Source organism: Ambystoma mexicanum, chromosome 2p, assembly GCF_040938575.1.
Source record: "Ambystoma mexicanum isolate Mex_15411 chromosome 2p, UKY_AmexF1_1, whole genome shotgun sequence".
Lineage (NCBI taxonomy): Eukaryota > Metazoa > Chordata > Amphibia > Caudata > Ambystomatidae > Ambystoma > Ambystoma mexicanum.
The window spans coordinates 1,059,275,961-1,059,300,938 of record NC_090923.1 but is presented as its reverse complement, the minus strand read 5'-3'; the positions used below and the strand labels follow the sequence as shown (position 1 = coordinate 1,059,300,938).

The 24,978-nt window shown below is 47.0% G+C and overlaps 1 protein-coding gene across 2 annotated transcripts in view; it reads right to left on the bottom strand.

Moving 5' to 3' along the window:
- The window catches only part of POLA2 (DNA polymerase alpha 2, accessory subunit), a 910,834-nt gene that overhangs the window by 90,049 nt on the left and 795,807 nt on the right, over positions 1–24,978 (bottom strand). For both annotated transcript variants that reach the window (XM_069644973.1, XM_069644974.1), the window contains 2 exons: positions 23,142–23,215; positions 22,053–22,161 (listed from right to left, as the gene is read on the bottom strand). In XM_069644973.1, the coding sequence (XP_069501074.1) occupies positions 22,053–22,161; positions 23,142–23,215 (183 nt within the window). The remainder of the gene's footprint in view (positions 1–22,052; positions 22,162–23,141; positions 23,216–24,978) is intronic.

Sequence of the window (24,978 nt, the reverse complement as noted above, 5' to 3'; positions counted from 1 at the left end):
TTCGCAGCGACTGCTTGGCCACCTCCTTCACACCCTCCACTAGCTGTAAAAAGCCCTTGTGCATCTCTCCTTCCGGGACATACTGGGCAGCAGTTTCCACTGCTGTCCCTAGACCGAAGTAGTATTTGGCAAAACTGCTTGCCACATTTGTAGCTTTTAGCACCATGCTACTTGAGGAGAATGCCTTCTTTGCAAAGGCATCTACTTGTTTTGTTTCGCTGTCTGGGGGCAGAGTGGATGTAGAAGATGCAGGTCTAGAAGAGACCGTAGCAGCCTGCATAATAAGCCCCTGCGGGGAAGGTTGAGAGGAGAGGTATGAGGGGTCTCCTCTAGCGGGCCCGTACTTCCTGGAAATGGTGGACCTGATGGGAGGAATGGAGCATGGGTTTTGCCAAAGAGCTGTCAAAGGATCGGCAATGGCCAGGTTCAGAGGCATGTTACGTTCACTGGCAAGACCTTCCTCTAGGATGTCGGTAAGGTCATAACCTTGCGCATGCACAACTGATGAGTAGTCCCAGGGTGTCAATAACCCTTTCTACCAGAGCCCTGTATTTAGATATATTTTGAAGATAGGGCTGGGACTGCTGTAACTCTAGGTCAGGCAAATTGTCCAGACCACTGGCGTCTTGGAGGCCTTGAGCTAGTTGTAGCAGCTTGTTCTGGTCGGCAAAATAGTCGACCCCTCCTAAACCCAAGAACATCGGGTCAATATCTTGGTCATTGGGCTCGTGATCGCCGAAGATACCAGTCATGGTCTTGAAACATTTGGCCCAGGGCTGTGGTGTAAAGACTTTCTCAACAACCGTCAACTGTTTGTCTTTCGGCGCCGGCATAGTGGATATTGGTGTCGACCGAGATCAAGATGCCGTAGCATCGGCATCCTTTGACGCACAGGGGTAATCCGACTCCCATTGCATTTCTTGCGACATCGAATGAAATATCGGCACCAACATAGTCGGCCCCGGGGCACTAGAGGGTTTGGGTTCATAGAGCGCTGCGTTTAGTTCTGAGGCATGCTGCGTGGGGCTAAGGGGTGCGCCGACTGCAGCCTGCTGCTTGAACATTGAAAGCATGGAGGATTTGAAATCCTCCCTCTCCTGGCGGGTGCTAGGCACAGCCGACAGTTTACCTTGTTCTGTCGACGACTCCAAATCCCGACAATGGCGGTGGCGCTTTTTTTTTTACCCCCCGGGACAAGGAAGAGTGACTCTTCGAGTGGGACCTTTTCTTCTTCTGCCGGTGTTTATCAGGTGTATGCCCCTTAGTTTCGACCTCCGAAGACCGAACCGTCAACCGCGCCAGAGATTTTGAGGGTGGTCGACGAAGCATGAGTTTAGCAGCTCGGTCGCAAAAGGATTTCTATTGCATTTTGGCACACGACAGACACCAGTCAGTCTCATGACCTGTGCTGAGGCACCAGAGACAACTGGTGTGGGTCGGTGAGCGACATCTTGGTGCCACAATCGGAACGTTTGAACCAGACACCTGGGTGACCGATATCTCGTGTCGAGGCATTAGCAGAAAAATACAAGGTTTTATGACAAAAAACCCCCTCAAAAGTCGAAGCTCTGTGTCCCTAAGCAGCATGTTAGCGCACAGAAAAAAGGAACGCGTTTGGGGCGTAGTGACGTGGTACTTACACGAAGCCTGATGTCACGTCCGGAGCCGACAACCAGACGCCGAGCAAGACGGATCAATGGTTTACAGCCAGGTCGAGGTCCACTCCGCCACCCGTCGAAAACATTCTGAAGCACCGAAGCTGGAAGGAATATCTATCGGATGAGGAATCTGCGGAAGAAAAGCAATCCATTGAAGGGGACTTTTGGCACAAAGATGTCCACAGACATAACGAAGGGCGTTGATCGAGCCTGGAAGGGATGCCAGGATACGGTCCTAAACATGGCAGGGCCATTAGCAAAAATTATGGACTTGGCTGAAAGGGCCAAAGATACGGGAGGAGCCATGGATGCCAAAACCCTTGTCAATTGGGCGCAGTGCGCAGTTTGCCTTCTCAGTAACGCTAACTGCGCATTCTCTTCGGAGAAGAGAAGCAGCCTTCTATTAAATAGATTCTAAGCTTAACCGCTTTCGAGGAACGAGAGGGTGCACAAGGCATGCTTTTTGGGGGCGCCTTAGCAAGAGAGGTCATGATTTGTCGGTACCTATACCATCTTAGAAAAAGGACAATCTTCAATTAGGAAGATCTTCCCGGGACGAGTTTTAGCAGGGACCGGTCGAAATCGGGGCCGATCAACCGGTCGTTTCGGCATGCAGAGAAGGCCTTGAGGTCCCCGGGAACAGTGTTGAGAAGGTAGACGGCATGATGCCTTCTTCCTTACAAGAAACAGCCACTCCAGAGGTCGCAGAGGGAGAGGTGCCTATAGACAGCAGAATAGCTCAGGCAGTAAGTGCGCAAAGAGAGCAGGACAGAATTGTTTTTAAGCAAATGGCAGGTATCGTCAAGAGACTCCTGGGTGCTACACGCAGTAGTAGGCTTATGGCTAGAATTTACCGAGATGCCCATACAGAGAGTTGTTTCCCAGCCCATCCACATTGCTCAAGAGGAGATGCTTCTGCTGCAAACAATTATGCAGTCTAGTGAGCAAGGGAGCGATAGAGCGCAGTACGCTGGAGGAACCAGAGTTTTACGGCACAGAAAAGGAAAGTGAAGAGAAGTTATACATTTGAAAAAGTTGAACGGATGGCTCCCTTACAGACATTTCAGGACGGAGGGCATTAATCTCCTCCGAGATCACAAGGTTGGATTTAAAGGAGGCCTTCCTCACTGTTACAATATCAATGGAGCAACAGAGGTTCCTATGCTTCCGCTGGAATGAGGAGAGTTGGAAATTCAAATGCCTACCCCTTTGGCTTGGCCTCAGCGCCTTGGGCTTTCACGAAAGAGATGAGGCCAGTAGCGGCAGCAATCAGGGACAGAGGAATCCAAATTTTCGCATACCTGGATGACATTCTGATTCTAGTGTAGGAAAGCGCAATGCTTTGATTACCTCCCTGGGGTTTCTAATAAACCTAGACGAATCAGAGCTGATACCCATGCAAAGATTAGAGTTCTTAGGGTATATGGTCAACACCAATAAAACATCCCTCAATCTGCCCTCACAGAAGATGAGCCATCAAGGAGCAGCTGAGATCAGTGATCAAGAAGCAGAGCATTTCGCTTTGCAATCTAGCCAGAGTAGTGGGCCTCCTGGCAGCAACAATCCAGGCAATTTACCCATGCCTTTGCATTACAGAGCCCTGCAAAGATTAAAGATAAAACATCTTCAAGGGTGTGTAGGTTACCATCAGACAGTACCGTTAGATGAAGTAGCAAGGCCATAACCGACTTGGTCTTTGCAAAATATGGAAGCGTGGAAATGGCAGAGCTATCTTTGCCGAAGTTCCAGAGCTAGTGATAGAATCAGGCGCCAGGACGCAAGAAATAGAATATTTCTGCACCTGGCGTCGCCAGCAGAGCTGGTTGGGGCGCCAGGTGCAGAAATATAGAGGCCGGGGCAAATGGTCCAAAGCAGGAGTTCAAGTTACACATAAATTGTCTTGAATTGCTGGCATGCTCCTTCGCAGTGCGACCATTCGCCAGAGACAGTCAACTGCTGCCTTCTGCTGAAGATGGACAACATCTAGGCAGTCCAGTACATAAAAAGAATGTGGGGGTGGGGGGGAGCGGCGCACGAAGTCCAGAAGGTTGGCCAAGTCGGCGAAAGACTTTTGGCACCAATGCCTAGAAAGGAACATCATAGTGACAGCGGAGTACCTGCCAGGGGAACAAAATGTGGTAGCGGACTGGAACCCGTGTTACCTGGTAGATTCCAGCGATGGGAAGTTGCATCCAAGTAGTCTTTACAAAGCTGTAGGAGACATTGTTTTCTTTGCGTCCAGATTGAACGTGCAGACTCCCAGGTTTTTCAGTTCAAGACTGGATCCGGTAGCTCTGGGAAAGGGCGCCTTTCCGCACAATTGGTCAGGAGCAGTCCATTCCGCCATAGCCCCATTCATCATGTTGACGAGAATCTTGGTGAAAGTATGAAGGGAAGCGGCAGAAGTAGTGCTAGAAGTGCTGTTATGGAAGTCCCAAGCATGGTTTCCAGTAGCGATGGACTTCTCTGATTTTCTGCGGAAGATTCCGTGCAGGCCAGATTTACTGTGCAATCTGGCCACCCCGACACACCCATTAGTGGACTCAGAGTCTGCATTTGTTAGCGTGCAGGGTTCCAGGCAGAGATGGGAATTGTCACAGACTTATTGGCCCCCTTCTATGCTTAGGAGCTACAGCTTTGCATGGGACAAATGGGAAAGCTGGTGCAGCCAACAGGGTTTTCATCCAGTTTCTGCACCTGTAGTCCAAGTTCTCAATTTCCTAGCAGGCCTGTCTCAGGACAGGCACGCGTTCAGGACCTTCGGGCTTTACAGCTCAGCCATATCAGCCGGTCATGAGAAGGTGGATGGACTGCCAGTAGGGAAGCACCCAGCGGTTGTATGTCTGTTGCGAGGTGTAAAATTGTGCATAACTTCCGTACCCGCCCAGATACACTGTACTCTGGAACATGGAGGAATTGTTTTGATTATTTCTGAGCTGGCCAGAAAATAGTCAATTGCCAGTGTCTAAGTTATCAGGGAAACTGGCAATATTGCTCTGTTTAGTGGCCTGTAGAAGAGTGTCAGATGTCAAGGCGCTGAACTAGATTGATTTACAATCTGGAGGGCATAGCGTTCAGTAGGCACAGAGAATGCTTCCAAAATAATCTATCCTGATCTTGACGATAACCCTAGGCTCTGCGTAGCGCAATGTATCAAAGACTGAGAAAGCTTTAGCAAGCGTCAGGCCAGCAGGAGTGACCCAGTTGCTAATAGCACGTAGGAATCCTTATCATGCAGTGGGTATGGCAACGATAGCTAGGTGGGTCAGGGAGGTCATGCAATTGGCAGACATTGATTTGAGTGGGTTTGGTGCACATTCAGCTAGAGGCGCAATGGCGTCTAGAGCGTTTACAGCAGGTGCGTCTTCACAGAATATTATGAAATCAGCCGACTTTTCTTCTGATACAACATTTTAAACCTTTTATTTTAAGCCAGTATCCGAGATTGCTGCAACAGTCATAGGTAGCTTTGAACAAGCTTAATGCTCGCCTCTGGTTTTGACACAGAATGAAGATTACCCAAGCTTACAGCTCAGGGGAGTCTTGATTCTATTAAAGACACAGAAGCGAGTATTATCCCCACCCTCAATATGCTGGGTGGTTTGCTATTTGTTACTACACAGTGTCATGTATTGAGAAATTGTTGGTGTATATTTGGCGTATACAGGACTACACGAAGTCTACGTTTTGAAAAGCAGAATTAAAAGAAAGTTAATCATAATGCTTGCCTTTGTGTCTTTAATAGAACCAAGTCTCCCCTGAGCTGTAAGCCTGGGTAATCTTCATTAATCTGGAGCGTTACATGAAAAGATTCTCCTAAAATTTTGTAAACCTTCACCTGGAAGCCAAGACCATTTTGAGGCCTTCTGACTCTTAACTAAGTAAGCACAGACCAGTGCGAGGCTGACATGTTTGGTGCTGAAGTAGTGGCACTGGAAGGTAGCACTAGTGGTGGGATGCAGGAGGACTACGAACAGCCTGAGAGGGTTCAGTTGACCCTGGCTTAACTACTAGCAGAGAAGCTACCAGCACCTTGGCAAGGATATCTAGCCATCTTCTGCCGGAATTCGTCCCCCCTACCCCAGTGTGGCTAAGGAAGTTGAGAAGGGTGCCTGTGCTAGAACTAGGTTAGTGCCGATTCCTCTGGATCTGATTCCAGAGTGGAGAGTTATTTACACCACTGGGAGGATGAAGAGCAGTGACTGGATGAGTCAGAGCTCCTAGAGTAGGACTGCGTTCTCTTTCTATTTTTTTTTGTCTCCATTTCCAGATTGTTAGGAAAGATTTCGTAATTGTAGGTAATTTTCCTTCGATGTGGCAACCCCTAAACTTTTTGCTGTTGTTTTTCACCTTGTTCTTGACTTTGCCAGAGAAGTGTAGCCTTTTGCCGCACTCCTCTGGGCTTTCGCTCCTTTCTTACGGGGAAACTGACATGCCCTTAAGACAGTCAGTACCGGGGAACGCTGTTTCCCGTAGTTTCTTTTATCATGTTGCGGCTTTAGTGCAACATGACACAAGAGGGCACTGTAAGCTAAGTTACAGCTCTCTTGGGTCTCTAGCCTTCTACAGGCCCTAGATACTCGTTTAGGATTGTATTTGATCGGTGCAAATAATTCAGGGACGGGAATGGTGGCAGCGATCGTTTCTTTGTATTTTGAGCTCCTTTTGGCGTTCTAAGCACGTTTTCTTTGCTTAACCCAAAATGGTGGCCTGGCTCCCAAAATGGCCAGACCACGAGGCTCCTTTGTCCTGTCCGCTGACCGTCTTGCTCCCTTCACCTTCCCCAGGTCGAACTGACCCAGGGCCTTCCTTATTTGGGCATGTACTTTCCCGCGAAACACAGATGCTTTCGCGGGCTTCTACATGTCTTGTGTGTGCCTCCAGGGTGTGGGCTGGGATGTCTGGTCCCAATACACATCCTGGGTGCCAGAGAGTCTAGGGTAGTGTGAATGCCTGGGACCACCGTGGTCCGTGATTGGTCCACGAATGGTGTGTGTGTTGATGAGCGGATCTCCCATTGGCTCCCCTCCGTTTTGGCGCGAAGGGAACCATGGATAAGAGGGGGCTGGAAACACCACTACCATGTCGATCTCCTGAGTTCTCACGAACGAAGGAATACAGGAGCCAAGTATCCTGCAACCAAGAGGCTGGACCGAGGAATCGCTGGTGACCCGCTGAAGGACTCCTCCTTTGCACTGCTGTCGTCCTGTGAAACTCTTTCCTCCTTTGATCGAACCAGAAGGCCTGTACTGGTGCTTCGACCTTTGGAATAGCAGGAACAGCTATTCTCGGCAACTTCATCATCTCCTGCCAGTAAGCCTTCGGAAGCGTCTCTGGGCCATCCAGTTGACTGACCAGCTTACACGGGAGTCCTGCTCTGTGACCGCCGCCAGGTTGTGTAGTATCTCGAGTCCTTGTCACTCTCCCACGCTTCGTACACTTGGCGTTCCCAGGTCTGAAGGGAGGAGTGTACATTTGGCTCAGATACACACGGCCGCTACGTTGCCCTGCTGCGGCAACAAACTGTGCAGGTTTCTTCGATGGGGACGTCTTTTTGCTCTACACGACGACGACGAGGCATTCCCGGCTCTTCTGAACCTGCCAGCTGCTGAAACTGACGTGGAGAAGCCTGGGTCTGCTTGCATCGGGGACCGGTGAGTAGCATAGCTAGGATCTGGTCGCCCTCCTGCAGTAGCCCATTGCTTTTCCCCGCTGTGTAAAACAGCACCCTTTTGTCCGTACTCGCGCTCTGCTTCTGCTCTCTGTGGAGGCTGCGCTTGAGTCGCGGAACCTGTTCTTCTTCTGTTGTGCACTAACCCGAACTGCCTGACTTCCTCCGAAGAGCTTCTCCTTTTGCCCGTTGGCACCAGCGCGTGCAGGTACTTTGAGCACAAGGCTCCACTCTTCGCAGGGCTCGGACTTGCATCTAGTTAGGTGCCTCTGAAGGCGAACTGAGTCTAAAGCATTATCGCACTGCCTGTTTTCCTTCCCTTTCAGGTGGACTACACATTTCGTGCATATAACTCTTGCGACTGTCGTATTTGTATATATATTGTGATGATATGGTATGTGTTGGTTTAATATTGTGATATTGTGATTTTCTCGCTACGGTCGTTGTTTTAAAGGCCTTAAAATAAATGTGTATATATTTTTGATATAACACCTGTTTGGAGTAGTTTGTAAGTGATCTTGCTTTGTGTGCTCATTGCGGGCTTTCAGTCACCCTCACCCCTCTTGAGACCTAGTCTTGACCGCCGCGATCGCTACCTTGATTGGTCTGGCTCGTCCAGAGGTTACCCTGTTCCAAGTAATTAGGTTGGCCTTCTGCGCCACCAGGACAGAGTTCAGAAATCCGTCTTAACAGATCATCGCTGGGGCTTCTATGGGTCATTGGGGTAGAGGGAGTAGCCCAAGTTTACATTCTGACACGGAGAAAAGAGGATCCAAAACTGAACCCTCCCGTCCCCTGCACACCTTTATATTGAGTCAATAAGACCCATAAGTATCAATTCAAGGAAACTTCTTGGAAATTGAAATAGAACAAGTTACCCTTACCTGGTAACGTTCTTTCGATGGGATGGTCCGACGACGTATTCCATATCTATGACAGTAATCACCACAGCTGCACTGCTTAGGAAAATCTTTCGGCATCTGCGTCCTGCGTCGATACGCCGCCCTCAAGGACCTCCTCCGACGTCACTGGATGTTGTAGGACGCACGTAGCCTCAGTTGTAGTTTTTTCCCAGAACGTGTGGCACCAGTCTTCTGCCAGTCTGACCACACAAAGCCTTGCGGAAACGTAAGCTGCAATCGCATAAGAAATTCTGTAGCGGGGAAGGCAGCGCTGGAGCGATAAGGAATACGTCGTCGGACCATCCCATCGAAAGAAAGTTACCAGGTAAGAGAGTAACTTGTTCTTCGAGGGGATTGGGTCCTCCAATGTATTCTATATCTATGACAGACTCCCAAAGCAGTACCAATGCAAGGAGGTGGGAAAAGAATTTCGAAAACAGAAATTTAGAATGCCTAATCAAATTGCGGCGTAAAGGACCGCCTTGCCAAAGGCCAGATCCTGCCCCCGGATGGAATCGAGGGAGTAGTGATGTACAAAAGTATGTACCGAAGCCCAGGTGGCTGCATCACAGATGTTACAAATAGGAACACCCCTCTGTAGGGCAGTAGAGGCAGACATACCCCTGGTAGAATGGGCCCGTAAGCCGACCGGCGGGTCCTTACCCGCCAAGCGGTAACACTCAGAGATGGCTAAAATAATCCAGCGAGACAAAGTCTGTTTCGTCACAGCTTGTCCCAAACGCTTTCCAGCGTAACCAATGAAGAGCTGATCGTCCACTCTGACCCGGGACATGCGTGAAATGCTTAACGCTCTCCTAGGATAAAGCCTATGGAGCCTCTCCTCTTCCTTACCAGGATGTGGAGGAGGATAAAACGCCAGAAGAACAACCTTCTGACCTAAATGAAATTCTGACACCACCTTCGGAAGAAAGGAAGGACGAACTCTAAGGACAACCCTGTTCTTATGAAACACAGTGAAGGGTGGCTTAACTGAAAGTGCCTGTAACTCACTCACTCTGCGAGCAGAAGTGACCGCAACCGAAAATACAGTTTTAAGAGTTAACAGTCTCGAAGGGCATGAATGCAAAGGCTCAAATGCAGCACCCATCAGAAACTTGAGAACAAGGTTCAAATCCCAACCGGGCACCTGGAAAGATGACAGAGGGAACACATTAGTGAGCCCTTTCAGAAACTGAGAAATTAAAGGAATTTTAAAATAGGAACACTTCAGACGAGCGCTTAAATATGGACAGCGCCGCCAGGTAACCTTTAATGGTACCCACTTGAAGGCCCCTGTGGGCCAAAGAAAGCATAAAAAGGCCTGTACCATGGGAATGTCACATGCAAAAGGATCCACATTCTTAACCCTGCACCAGTCGCAGAACATACGGCAACGGTACAGGGACTTTGTTGCGGGCCGTCTGGCCGAGAGCAACACCTCCATCACGTCTTCAAGGAGGTCCCAATCCTTATACCTCAACCTTTCAGAAACCAAGCGTGAAGGTTGAGGGATCTGACCTCTGGATGGAGACCCTGACCCCCCCCCCTCCCGTGAGAGCAGATCATCTCGGTAGGGAAGACGACGTGGAGGGCAGATGGACAAGTCGAGAAGGTGCAGGTACCGCGTCCTCCGGGCCCACGCCAGAGCAATGAGGATCATCCGGGAACCGAACCTCCGTAGTACTTGCGGGATGACGGGGACTGGAGGAAACGCGTACAGCAGTGGGAATGACCACTCCACCACGAACGCGTCTAAGGCTCCTTTCGGAGGAAATTCCCATGAGCAGAACCTCTCGCATTTCCGGTTGACACTGGAGGCGAAGAGATCCAATTGAGGGGTCCCCCAAAAGGCAAAGATCTCCAGGAGAATCTCCTGAGCCAACTCCCACTCGTGAGAGATTGCGCTCTGCCTGCTCACAGCGTCCGCCGTCTCGTTTTCATCTCCGGCCAGATGAACTGCTGAGATCGAAACTTCCTGCTGGATAGCCCAGAACCAGAGCTGCATCGCCTCCCTCACAGAGGAAGTGACCCTGCCCCACCCCTTTTTGTTAGTGCATGGCCACTGTGTTGTCCGTCAGGATCAGACATTCTTCCCTCGCACAGTCGGCAGAAAAGCTTTCAGGGCTAGCTTGACGGCCCTCAGCTCCAACAGATTGATATGGAATCTGGACTCCGACGGAGACCAACGACCGCTGTCAACTTGTTGGCATGAGCTCCCCATCCTGTGAAGGATGCGTCCGTCACGATAGTCACCTCCGGCCAAAATGGAGCCCCCTTCATCAGATTGTCTTCGACGGCCCAACACAGAAGGTCCAGGGCGAGCGAGGACGGCATCTGAACAGGGTCTGACATCCTGCCAGAGGACAGACCACTGGAGCTTGAGTGCCCATTGCAAAGATCTCATCCGCAACCTGGCCTCTGGCACCAGAAGAATGCAGCATGCCAAGAGGCCGAGCAATCTCATGAACTCGAACGCTGGGAGACTCTGGGCAAGCTGAAACTTGTGCACCATCTGCTGAATGTGATGAGCTCTCACCTGGGGAGGAAAACACTGCCCCAGGGACGTGTCTAGCACTGCTCCGATGTACTGGAGCCTCTGAGTTGGTGTCCAATGGGACTTCAAGTTGAGGGAGAAGCACAGCTTGTGGAGGGAGTGGCAGGTGACTGACAGATGATACAAGACTTGCTTGGGAGAGCGCGCCCTGATCAACTAATCGTCCAGGAGGGGTAGACGTGAATCCCCCCCTTTCCTGAGGTGCTGTGCCACCACTACCATGAGCTTGGTGAAGACCCTCGGGGCAGAGGTCAAACCGAATGGCAGGACCCGAAACTGAAAGTGCAAGTCGCCAACTGCGAACCTCAGGTACTTCTTGTGCTTTGGATGTATCAGCACATGAAAATAAGCGTCCTTGAGGTTGAGAGACACCAACCAGTCCTGAAGTTGAAGGGCCTGGAGGACTTGAGAGTAACCATCTTAAACTTGTCCTTCCTGAGGAGTTTGTTCAAACCGCGCAAGTCCATGATGGTTCTCAATCCCCCGTCTTTCTTGGAAATCAAAAAATAAGGGGAATGCCATCCCTTGTTCCTCAACGCTACAGGCACCAGTTCTATGGCCCCTTTCTCCAGCAGGGATTGAATTTCCTGCGCAAGGAACGGATACGGACTCTTCAAAGAGATTTACCGGTGGATTGTCTTGAGGCCTCTGCCGGAAAGGAAGACAGTAGCCGTGGGTAATGATCTCCAGAACCCACACATCTGAAGTATTGGCGCGCCACTCTGCAAGATGCTGCACCACCCTTCCACCAACCGGCGAACCATGGGACATGGCCTCATGACTGAGCTGAAGCGGCTGCGGCGTTGCCTGGAGGGCAAAGAGGCAACAGCCCGAGCGGCCTTGGCACCTCGAGTACCTTGTTTTCCACCTCTGGCACTACTACGGTGGCCCCTTGGACTGGCAGCTCCTCTCGCTTTACCAAAGGATTAGTAATAACGAAAGGAACCTCCCCTCCATTTCTGTATCCTAGGACTGAAAGGCGGAGGTTGTCGAACTGCAGCGCCCAACAACTTCGCTGCAGCTTTTGAGGTCTGCAACCTCTCAAGGCTCTCGTCAGCCTTGCTGCCAAACCTGCGTATCACGGTGCTTGCTGCCATTGGACCGGCTGACGCAATCTGCCATGTCCAAACCCGACTGAACGGCCTCACACATGGCATCCTTGCCATCCTGAACCATGGCAAGGAAACCATCCCGTTCGTCCCCTGCGAGAATATGTTCAGCCGCTGAGGAAACAGTTCCACAGAGTGTGCGTGAAACGTGACAAGGCACATACGGAGTTGGCCGCCTGAAGCGCCATACCCCGTGAAAAAAACGCTTTCTTCGCCCAGCCGTCAAAACGCTTGTCGTCCCCATCAGGAGGGATGGTAGGATAGGACGCCTGCTTTGCCGGGGCTGTAGCCGCCTGCACCACCAAACTCCCCGGAGTGGGGTGCTTGGACAAGTAGCAGGGGTCGCTACTGGCTGGGCGGTATTTTTGCAGCAAAGACTTGCCCACTGCCAGGAGACTCTCCGGAGCAGTCCAAGCCGCTGCCACCCTCTGTAGAGCCATATGAAACGGCACTACCGGGTCAGTTGGTGGACCAAGGTCGACGATATTCGTAAGGTCATCCTGAAGAAACTCCCCCGGGGGAGCAGACCATCCCAAGTACTCAATGACCCTCGACATAAGGCGCCTGTACGAGGAGTCGGCATGAGTGCCAGGCTCAGGCCTACAAAACTCCACCTCCGGAGAGGTGTCCAGTCCACTAGCATCGTGCAGGGACTGCCTCAGGTCCTCAAATTGGCTATGGCCCGAGAGAATCTCGTCTGGCACCGTATTAGGAACCATGCCATCATCAGAGCCCTCATCCACCTCTGAAATAAACTCAAGATGACGGTAAGAAGGCACAGAATATGAACCAAAGCCATGCTTGACCTTGGCCAGAGCCTTTCTAGGGGGTTCCACCGATCCTCGGGGTACCCCCGTCGACACAGCCTCGAAAGGTGTCAAGGGCATCGAGTGAATCAGCGTTTACACCGAATGCAGCGCCGACAGCATCGATGGCGTCGACACAGGTCTCCAGGCCAGAGCCCCGAGCATGTCCATCGACAGCCTGGGCGCCGACGACTTCTTCAGAGGCGGGGCCTCGAAAGAGTCCGTCGACGACCTCGAAGACATCACAGGTTCACACGGTCTCGAGCGCGTCGAAGACCGGGACCTGGACCGGGCATGACGAGAATGATTCCCCTTGTCCGAGAAGGGACCTCTCCCGCTAATTGTGCCGACCACCCGAGCCCGAAGGCGTGCGAGTGGCGTCTCTCGACCGATCACGACCAACCCCACTCGGAGGCGTGGACGGACCGGTGCCCTGCGATTCGAGAATCGCTAACATTTTCTTCCCGAAGGAAGCCCATTCCTCCGGCGTCACCTGCTTGGTAGGGTAAGCGACCTACCGACAGGCGGAGTCCTCGGAAGAGGACGGGGAAGGCGACCGATGACAGCGCTTCCGGGAGTGCCTCGAAGAGGCAGAGGAGTGGCGGGACCGACTCCGGGACCGAGACCCACTGGACTTCCGACGACGACGCGGAGAGTCGCCTCTCGAATCGTCCGTCGAAAGCCCCGCAGACCTCGACTTCCGTGGCTTAGACACCTTACCTACCGATAACTTCTTGCGCTCCCGCAAGGCTTTAGACGTAAGCGACTGGCAGTCGACAGCCATCCGTGTCATGGGCCTCCCCGAGGCACCAGAGGTAGGCGTCGTGCGAGTCCGTAACCGACATCTTGGACCCACAGTCCCCACACTTCTTAAGTCCCGGACGCGGGGTGGAAGACGAGGTAGACATCCGTCACGAAGAAGAAACTTCACAAAACTAACAGGTTCGAAGAACCGAGAAACAAACTCCAAAGAGTCGAGGCGCGCAAGATTCCCGAAGCGAACACGTTCGCGGAAAAAACAGAACTGAGGCTACGGGTGTCGTGCGTCCTACTTATAACATCCAGTGGCGTCGGCCGTCGGAGGAGGTCCTCAAGGGCGGCGTATTGACGTCATCGACGCAGGACGCAGAAAGATTTTCCGAAGCAGCACAGCTGTGGCGATTACTGTCAGATATGGAATACGTTGGAGGACCCATTCCCCTCGAAATATTCAGTTATAAAGAAGGTTTAACCAATTAAAAATCAAGTTTTGTTTATTCCAAAACGCAAATCGCAGAGAAGGTTCAGTTCATTGAGGATGGCTGACGCGTTTCGAGAAGCAAATTCTCTTCTTCATGAGCCAAAGATCGTGCAAAAGGACTAAATGTAGAGGATGTAAATAAAAAATAAGGGAAGATAATCAGAATTGTGTAGCCATCAAGCGAATTCAACAGAATGCGTTATACCCATACTAGCACAGTTGCATTTCATCATTATAGTGTATATCACAGTCTGTCCAAAGTCACAAAAAACATAATTGAACTTCATTTTTACAGCGTATATTACATTATATCCAAAGCCACAGGCAACCCAATCTGCAATACCCTCAGCAGTCAATGACAAGGGGAATTTAAACGGCAAAGTTCCGTGGAGAAAACAAGTGTGTAAGGGAGATGAGAGCTAAACATTCACTCACCATGACCAAAAGGTCCCTTGGTGCTGCTGCGTTTAGTGATTTCTTTAAGAAGTAGAGTTCGATAAAACACGGGTCATATAGTTAATCAGGAATTCAACTATGCAGGGGCCCAGCGCCCTGCAATTGACAATGCAGGTAGTTAATTAGATGTAAGTGAACACGAAGTGGCAACAAAGTGACCACGGACTGACGTAGGTCACAAAAAGGCAGGGACTCACCCTGGCGTAGTACATAGACTCCAGGACTCCATTGTACCTTGACGGCTAAGTGCAGAAATAGCGTACAGTTTCTGGCCAAGGCTGGCTGTATCACCGTGGCGGAGTCTGTGGATGGCCCAAGAAAGATTTAAGTCAGTATAGGTGAACGGTTGCTAGGGCAAAAAGAATTTAGAGAAAACGGCTTGTGTTTGAGCGTTTCATGAAACGGAAGAGGCTTACTGTAATAACATGGGTGCGCGGTCTCCAGTAGCAGAAATGTATACTCGGCGCGGAGTTAATCTTCAATGCGGATCGTGCATCCAGGCAGAGGGTACTCATGCGTGGATGGAGACTGTTGCTAAGCGAGGGACGCTCTGAGTGGAGCGAAGGACCCTCCTGTGTGGATTCGGTTGTACGTGTGCTGCTTAGTCCATGAAGACAAATGACGGACTACCGCTGCAACTAGTGTAAGGTGTATAACTTGCGGGAACATGAAAACGGCGACGTCCATGTTGGAACGTATTCTTAAATGCTACAGGTAGATAGAGATCACTAAGGCGAAACTGGGTAAAAGCTTACAGTGGCAAGGGGTCCATGAAAACCTGACGGCCTAATGGTTGAAATCAGGTCATGGAGATTGTAGTTGGGTGGCTTTGGATTTACAGCAGAAAAAAAACAAAGAGGAAACATAGTTGTTACAACAGATATATATACACACTGTGCGTGCGTGTCTCACAGGGTGCTAAGTTTTTGTATGCAGAGACAGATAATCACTGTATGATTAGGTGATTATACAGCACATCCCAGTTTATACAATTTATAAAGAAGAACGCGACATTCTCATTGATGGTATATAATAGGCAGATAGACTACACAATTATTACATAATTTGAGAGAAATAAGACTAATTGCTCATGCCTCTTTAGATGAAGCATTTCAGCGAGAAATCATTGTTGAGGCCTCTAGGGAGTAGTGTGTTCAGTGTATGAATCCAGTATTTCTCTCTACGTGAGAGTATTGTTTGATAATCACCACCTCTATAAGGTTTTTTGACTACTTCTAAGACCTGAAATTTAACTTGGGCCACAGTGTGGTTGTTCTCCATGAAATGTCTTGAGAGAGGGGACTTCAGATTTGAGCTCTGTGAGCCTATTTTTGACAGGTCTTGTAGTTTGCCCCACGTAGAGTATGCTGCATGGGCATTTAATCGCATAGATCACACCAGTGGACATACAAGTAGCATAGTCACGAAGTTTGATTCTTTTGCCCGTGTATGGATGGGTGATACTGTCACCTTTAGTGACATTGTTGCAGTGTGAGCAGCAGAGACAGGGGAATATTCCCATTTTTTTCATTTGTAGAACCATTTGTTTGTCTTTTGGTGGTATTTCTGCTCCAACAGGTTTGTCTCCAAGGTTCTTGCCCCGCCTAAACGCCATCATGGGTGCTTTAGGAAAGAACTCCTGGAGTGTTTGGTCATTGTGAAGAATATTCCAGTGTTTCCTGATGGTTTTCCCTACTTGGAAACTCTGTCTTGAGTATTTGGTAATATGTAGAAGTGGCGTTTCTTTGGTTTTTGTCCTTGGAGTGAGGAGGTGTTCTTTGCTAATAAGTTCTGATCTTTCTTTGGCTTCCTCGAGAATTTTATCTGGATATCCTCTGGCTTCAAATTTTTCCAATAATTTAATACTCTCTGTGTCGAGACCTGCAGGGTCCGAGATTATCCGGTTAAGTCTTAAAATTTGACTAAATGGCAAGCTTTTCAACATAGATTTTGGATGATGACTCGTAACGTGTAGCAAATTATTGGCATCAGTTGGTTTATGGTACATGGTGGTACTAATGCTATCATCTTTGATTTCCATATCAACGTCCAGAAAAAGTAAATGCGGTGTTCCTACCTCCATAGTGAATTTAATGTTGTCATAGATAGTAATCATGTAGCTAAAGAAAGAGTCCAGTTCTTCTCGTGTCCCACACCAAATACGGAAGATGTCATCAATGTATCGTTTCCATATTAGGATCTTGAATGACCATTCAGGGTGGTCCAATACATGTTGATGTTCCAATTTATACATGAATGTATTGGCGTACACCGGGGTCATAGAGGAGCCCATAGATGTGCCAGAAGTTTGTAGATAGAATTTGTCCTGAAATCTAAAATAGCTATTGAAGAGTATGAGGTCCAAAAATTTCAAAATCAGATTGGTGTTGCCCGTGGTGGTGGAAGTACTGGAGATTAGCCATTGTACTGCTCTTATACCTTCTTTGTGAGGGATGGATGTGTATAAGCTGCACACGTCCATACTGAAGATTATGCACTCGGGACTCAATGCTGCAATGTCTTGAATACAGTTTAGGAAATCTGTCGCGTCTCTAAGATATGTAGGAATCTCTTGGACCAGTTGTTGGAGTGATCTGTCCACATATATAGTCAAAGGATCGAAGATGCTGTCTGATCCACCTACTAGGTTAGTTGGATTCTTGTGAATCTTGGGCAGACCATAAAATACTGGTGTGATGGGATGCTGGTTTATTAAGAATTCACCTGTTTTAACATTTATCCAGTTGTGTTCTAACGCCTCTTCAATCGTGTTCTTAATGAGTAGCTTGATTTTGTGTATGGGATCTCCATCTAATTTGGTATAGGTGTTGTCGTCATTAAGGAGGGTTAGACATTTAGTTGTATAGTCCTTTGTGTCCATGATTACGATTGCTTCCCTTTGTCAGCAGGTTTGATAATAACTTCTTCGTCCTTGGCTAATGCTTCAATGTGCTCAAGTTGGCATTCTTCGATGTTAAATGGAGTGGTCTTCTGGTAATTGATTCTCTCTAGGTCGTTGATCACCATTTTCTCGAACAGATTGAGCATTGAGTTTTGTGTATAGGGATCAAAATTGCTCTTTGGACGAAATTCAAGAGTGTCAGTTTCTACGGTGGGTTGTTCCACATCCATATCTGTCTTGAAAAAGAGTTTGAGTCTCAGTTTCCACAATAGTCTATGAAAACACACCTTTTCCTCAAAGAGTGTGGTCTTACTCGTTGGTACAAATGATAGTCCACGGTTTAACATATCTAATTGGCCACTAGTCAGATTTTTACTGGATATATTGACCACCAAGTTTTCAATCATTTGTTTTTTCTTTTGTTTGGACCTTTCCCCCCTCCTCATTTTTCTCTTGGTTTGTCTCTTGTTCCTAAAAACACACTGGAGGCCCCTGGGCTAGCGGGTGTTGGGAGGAGTTACTGAGCTTGCGGGAACAGAGTCTCTAGGTTCAGCGTCAGTGTTGTCAGTATCCCTATCAGTGGGACGTCGTCTATCTGGAGGTTGAATCGGGTCCCCAATGCTGCTACTGCTGCTGTCACTGCCGGATTTGGTTTTATTCGGGTGATGGGGTTTACGCTGTTGGTCACGGTGGTGGTGATATTCTTGCCATGTATATACAATTTCGTTAAGGTAATCAAAAGTGTCTCTCTTGAATTTCCTGAGTTTACGCTGTTCTATATCTTGTTTGTACCCAGAAAGTTTAGAGTTGATGTCAGTTAAAAGTTCAGAGAGTTCTTCAGAGGTTTTCAACTCACTTAATTGGGTTTTCAATGTCGTTATTTCTGTCAATTGATGTCAAAGATTGACAGTTCTTCAATTGTCAGGAGTATCAAGTCGAGCGAACACTTATTTAGGATTTGATCCCATTTTTCAACTAACAATTTGTTTTCACTACATAGAGTTGGGCGTAGATAAACTCTTCGTCCTCGAGGTACTTTCTGCGATTTATAGTACTCTACTAGTGTGGTGGCATGTAGTTTGAGCAATTTCACGTCGGATAAGTTTCTCCAACTGAAATATTAGTCTCTCTGGATTAGCTCTGCATTGTAACGATTTCTCTGTGTCCTTAATCAAGGACAGTATGCGTTTGGCTTCAGACGCATCTAAAGCAAGTGTAGTGGCGCGTTTATCGGTTAGGTCATTGATGCGTGAAAAAGACATTCATCAAAGTACATATGAACAGGTGCTACCTTCAGACACAGCAGATTTTCTAAACTGTATTCAAGACATCTCAGCATTGAGTCCCGAGTGCATAATCTTCAGTATGGACGTGTGTAGCTTATACACATCCATCCCCCACGAAGAAGGTATAAGAGCAGTACAATGGCTAATCTCCAATACTTCCACCACCACGGGCAACACCAATCTGATTTTGAAATTGTTGGACCTCATACTCTTCAATAGCTATTTTAGGTTTCAGGGCAAATTCTATCTACAAACTACTGGCACATCTATGGGCTCCTCTATGGCCCCGCTGTACGCCAATACATTCATGTATAAATTGGATCATCAACATGTATTGGACCACCCTGAATGGTCATACAAGATCCTAATGTGGAAACGATACATTGATGACATCTTCAGTATTTGGTGTGGGACACGAGAAGAACTGGACTCTTTCTTTAGCTACATGAATACTATCTTTGACAACATTAAATTCACTATGGAGGTAGGAACACCGCATTTACATTTTCTGGACGTTGATATGGAAATCAAAGATAATCGCATTAGTACCACCGTGTACCATAAACCAACTGATGCCAATACTTTGCTACACTTTACGAGTCATCATCCAAAATCTATGTTGAAAAGCTTGCCATTTAGTCAAATTTTGAGACTTAAACGCATAATCTCGGTCCCTGCAGGTCTCGACACAGAGTACTAAATTATTGGAAAAATTTGAAGCCAGAGGATATCCAGATACAAATCGAGGAAGCCAAAGAAAGATCAGAATGTATTAGCAAAGAACATATCCTCACTCCAAGGACAAAAACCAAAGAAACACCACTTCTACATATTACCAAATACTCAAGACAGAGTTTCCAAGTAGGGAAAACCATCAGAAAACACTGGAATATTCTTCACAATGACCAAACACTCAAGGAGTTATTTCTTAAAGCACCCATGATGGCCTTTAGGCGGGGCAAGAACCTTAGAGACTAACTTGTTAGAGCAGAAATACCACAAAAGACAAACAAATGGTTCTACAAACGAAAAAAATGGGAACATTACCCTGTCTCTGCTGCTCACACTGCAACAATGTCACTAAAGGTGACAGTATCACCCATCCATACACGGGCAAAAAATAAATAAACTTCGTGACTATGCTACTTGTATGTCCACTGGTGTGATCTATGCGATTAAATGCCCATCCGGCAAACTCTACGTGGGGCAAACTACAAGACCTGTCAAAGATAGGCTCACAGAGCACAAATCTAATATCGGGTGTAAAAACAAAGTCACCTCTCTCAAGACATTTCACGGAGAACAACCACACTGTGGCCCAAGTTAAATTTCAGGTCTTAGAAGTAGTCAAAAAACCTTATAGAGGTGGTGATTATCAAACAATACTCTCACGTAGAGAGAAATACAGGATTCATACACTGAACACACTACTCCCTAGAGGCCTCAACGATGAATTCTCGCTGAAATGCTTCATCTAAAGAGGCATGAGCAATTAGTCTCATTTCTCTCAAATTATGTAATCACTGTGTAGTCTATCTTCCTATTATATACCATGAATGAGAATGTCGGGTTCTTCTTTATAAATTGTATAAACTGGGATGCGGTGCATAATCACGTAACCAAACAGACAGTGATTATCTGTCTCTTCATACAAAAACTTAGTACCCCGTGAGACACGTACGCACAGTGTATATAGATCTGTTGTAACAACTATGTTTCCCCTTCGTTACTTTTTTTTCATGCTGTAAATCCAAAACCACCCAACTACAATCTCAATGACCTGGTTTCAACCATTAGGCAGTCAGGTCTTCATTGACCCCTTGCCACTGTAAGCTTTTACCCGGTTCACCTTAGTGATCCCCATCTGCCTGTAGCATTAAGAATACGTTCCAACATGGACGCCGCCATTTTCTTGTTCCCGTGAGTTATACACCTTACACTAGTTGCAGCGGTAGTCCGCCATTTGTCTTCATGGACTACGCAGCACACGTACAGCCAAATCCACACAAGAGGGTCCTTCGCTCCACTCAGAGCGACTCTCGCTTAGCAACAGTCTCCATCCACGCACGAGTACCCTCTGCCTGGATGCGCGATCCGCATTGAAGATTAACTCCACGCTGAGTATAGATTTCTGCTACTGGAGACCGCGCAACCATTTTATTACAGTAAGCCTCTTCTGTTTCATGAAATGCTCAAACACAAGCTGTTTTTTCTAAATTCTGTTCGCCCTAGCAACCGTTCACCTATACTGACAAATCTTTCTTGGGCCATCCACAGACTCCACCACCATGATACAGCCAGCCTTGACCAGAGACTGTATGCTATTTCAGCACTTAAGACTCCAGGACTCCATTGTACCTTGACGGCTATGTACTACGCCAGGGTGAGTGTCCCTGCCTTTTTGTGACCTACTTCAGTCCGTTGCCACTTCGTGTTCACTTACATCTAATTAACTACCTGCATTGTCAATTGCAGGGCGCTGGGCCCCTGCATAGTTGAATTCCTGATTAACTAAGTGACCCATGTTTTATCGAACTCTTCTTCTTAAAGAAATCACTAAACGCAGCAGCATCAAAGGACCTTTTGGTCATGGTGAGTGAATGTTTAGCCCTCATCTCCCTTACACAGTTGTTTTCTCCACTGAACTTCGCCATTTAAATTCCCCTCGTCATTGACTGCTGATGCTATTGCAGATTGGGTTGCCTGTGGCTTTAGATATAATGTAATATACACTGTAAAAATGAAGTTCAATTATGTTTTTTGTGACTTTGGACAGATTGTGATATAGACTATAATGATTAAATGCAACTGTGCTAGTATGGGTATAACTCATTCTGTTGAATTTGCTTGATAGCTACACAATTCTGATTATCTTCCCTTATTTTTTTACATCCTCTACATTTAGTTCTTTTGCAAGAGCTTTGGCTCATGAAGAAGAGAATTTGGTTCTCGAAACGCGTCAGCCGTCCTCAATGAACTGAACCTTCTCTGCTATTTGCGTTTTGGAATAAACAAAACTTGATTTTTGTACACAAACAATGGACTGTACTACAATAATTGGTTAAATCTGCTTTATAACTGAAGATTTCTATTTGAATTTCCAAGAAGTTTCCTTGAATTTATATTTATGCGTCTTATTGACGCAATATAAAGGTGTGCAGAGGGTTCTGTTTTGGATCGTCTTTTCTCTGTGTTTGTATATTCAGGTGGCCCTGTGCCAGGACTGCTTTTCCTCCCCCGCACCCATAAGTTTCCGTTCTTTTTCCTTAAAACCTCTAAATCATAAATTTGAGAGTGTGCGCTTTCTATTCCTCTTTGTCTTGTAAGTTTACATTCTGACCATTAGTAGTTCACTATAGGTAACATTTCAGCACGCTTTAGGACAGCTAAAGTCAACTGAGAGGGAAAGCAGCTTTCAGTGCGTGCAAAACAAAGACGCAAAAGTCTCAAAATAATTTAGCGACATACCAGTTTGTCATCTTTGGCGAGGTCGTAAGAACTGAAAGGAGGTTGTGGGTACACAAACTCATGATGCACATCTCGGAGTGAAGGCACAAACACCAACTGAGAACCAGAACTGGGAGAGGGAAGAAGAAAGTCACACTCACATTAACAAAGAGAAGTCACAATGAATCCTATTACAGCAGGGATGCAACGCCAGAAGATAGTGAATGTGCCTTCTGGATAAGGGGGAGGAGGCACCTAGGACCACTGCATTTCAAATCCTTATAAAGGTAACATGAGCATGCAAATAGGGACAGTGCCAGAAAGGGTGACATACCCCAGACAGCATTACATGATTGGTTTACCCACTGTCCCTCCCACAGTGAATGGCACAGCATTTGCTTTAAGGGTGGAAATGACGAGCCGGACCAGAGGATACGAAAGGCATTCCTACATTTGGGGGGTGAAGAGGCTAGTTGAGACTTCAAGATCGTCTTTCCTTTATTTACTACTTTATAAGTGTCTATGGGTGCTTTTTAGGGAAAAGGAGCCACAATGGAGGATGAGCAATCCGGGACATAATTGGGAGTCTTTATCCTGGGAAGAAACCCATACTAAACATGCAGAAGAAAAAAAAACGAATATTTCATGTAAAGTGATGACAACAGTAAAACTAAAGCTGTTAAATGAAAGTAAAAATAAATGTATTTTTATGTTTTATTACAAAAAAGGAAATTCTGTCCAAATATACGTATTGATTTAAATATGCAATATTGGACTCTTTAAATACAGTAAGTGGAAAAAAACCCTCACCAGATCTACTCGGCACCCCATGATTTGCCATCATCTATTTCCATCTGTGAAGGTATAGTTTCAAAAAGAAGCACCATTCCAACCATGCCTACCTGCTCCAAAACCATTGGAAGTTCACATTGTTGCAGTTATTTGTACTATGCACTCCAAAAACGAATCCCAAAAAACGCTCTGGGCGAAAAAGTACACAACGTTTGCTCTGTGGTTGGTGCGGTTAAAATAATTGCCCTTGAGACACTACATCTCTTCCTTTCATTGTTCATTAACAGTTTAACGTACACGTCTCAATGGTTACTGTACCTTCTCGTCATTTCAATAATCAGCTTCAAACACCTATTAAAGACGTCTTCAAACGACACAGTGAGCTGACAGTTCTACAAAGCAAATACAGTAAGATAAGTCATGTTAAATAAACAAAACCCATGTACGGTACTATGAGCAAAGACTAAAAACCATACGAGAACAAGTACTGGCAATGGCAACAGTTTGGGCTGTTGTGTAGATATGGTAAAGTTATTTGGCAGGCATTGCTGTAATGGTAGTAACTGGCCATTAATGGTAGCAGCTTGAAAATGGTGCGTGACCTGGGCATAGGATAGCAGTGCCTCGCAAATGTACATAAACTGGAACTGTTGGCATTGCTAATACGGCTTTGCTAATGCTTCTTTTTGTTAACAGTACTTCAGTAAAGTACACTTGTACTGCTTATAAACCAACTAACCAAAGTCAGACCTGGTTAAGACATTATTACACCAGTAGCGTGTTTACAGTGGCAATTAAACCACTAGCTCTCTGAAGACTGCTTTGAAAAACCCTGGTAGGCACTTCGAGTGCAAAGTATGATTTTAAGGCTTGATAAAGCTATCTCAAAGAGATCCCAGGAGGGTGTGTTTTGGGTGGGGAGGGCAGGAAGTGGGTGGGAATGGCCTTGGGGATTAGCATGGCCATCGGAAGTTAATAGGTGGGCAAATAACTAAACACCTAAAGCATTGCATCCCTACTCATATGCCTTCTCTCCCTAGTTGTACTCAAAAATGCATTAGTTTAAGCTTATAGTTCTAGCCAAAACTAAAAATGTAGGCCCAGACAAATGCAAGCGAACCTGCGCATTGAGTCCGCATGACTGCACATATTCGCCAGATACGTTTGGATATCATTCATATGAAAGGAAAGACTTACGAGTGATTTGAAATGCTCAAATCTGCATTGGCGTCGTAGTGGCTTCGCTATGTCCAACTGCAGAATTGCACTGATCTGGGATATATAGAGACCGTGGTCTGACAGTGTACTAAATTGCTTCAACATGGGACCTTCATTAAAAACCATCATAAAATAATAGTTTTTATGCATGAACGGGACACAAGCCACAAACAAAATTCAAAATACTTACGAGTAAATGTGAAAAACAGCAAAGACACAATTAGTCAAACTAAAATGGCATTCATTCTCCTTTTTTGGATGGAATTGTTGTGCCTACTTTCAAAGCCATGTAAAGCGAGGAAAGACTCACTGACGAAGCCGATCGTGTTGGCTGTTGTATAACGAACGCTTTTTATGAGGCATTGCAAAACACTTGGGACATCAAAGAGACATATCCTCTTAAAAGGGTTATACTAAAAACCCCACAAACAGAATTCTGTGCACAGTGCAGGCAATGCGCGTGCTGATCAGTCTCCGAGACAGCAGACTGCAAAAGCTTTGGTAGCAGCGTGGACACGCTGAGCTACACACATAGATGAGGACATAAAAGCATGCTTGAAAGCAGATGGTACTCACCCACAGGGGCTACTCAAGTCATACACACGCAGCGTAAAAGAACACAGTTACAGTCACTATACCAAGGTGAAAGGGAGGTCATATTGATGGGTATACACTAGTTTCTGCAGCACATTCAAATGTATCCACAACCCACTTAGGGTGGCAGCTACAACACAGCTCTTGCAGGACTGATACTGGTGGCCAGAGGTTAGGAAGGATGTACAGCAGTACATAGCACATTTCTCCATAGGGTTGCAAACAGTGGACAATTTCCGAAAAACGAGAGGTTACACTAATAAGGGCGACAGTGCCATTTGAATACATGTATATTAATCAGTAAGGTCAAGTAACACCAGTTAAATATATTTGTAAGTAGTGG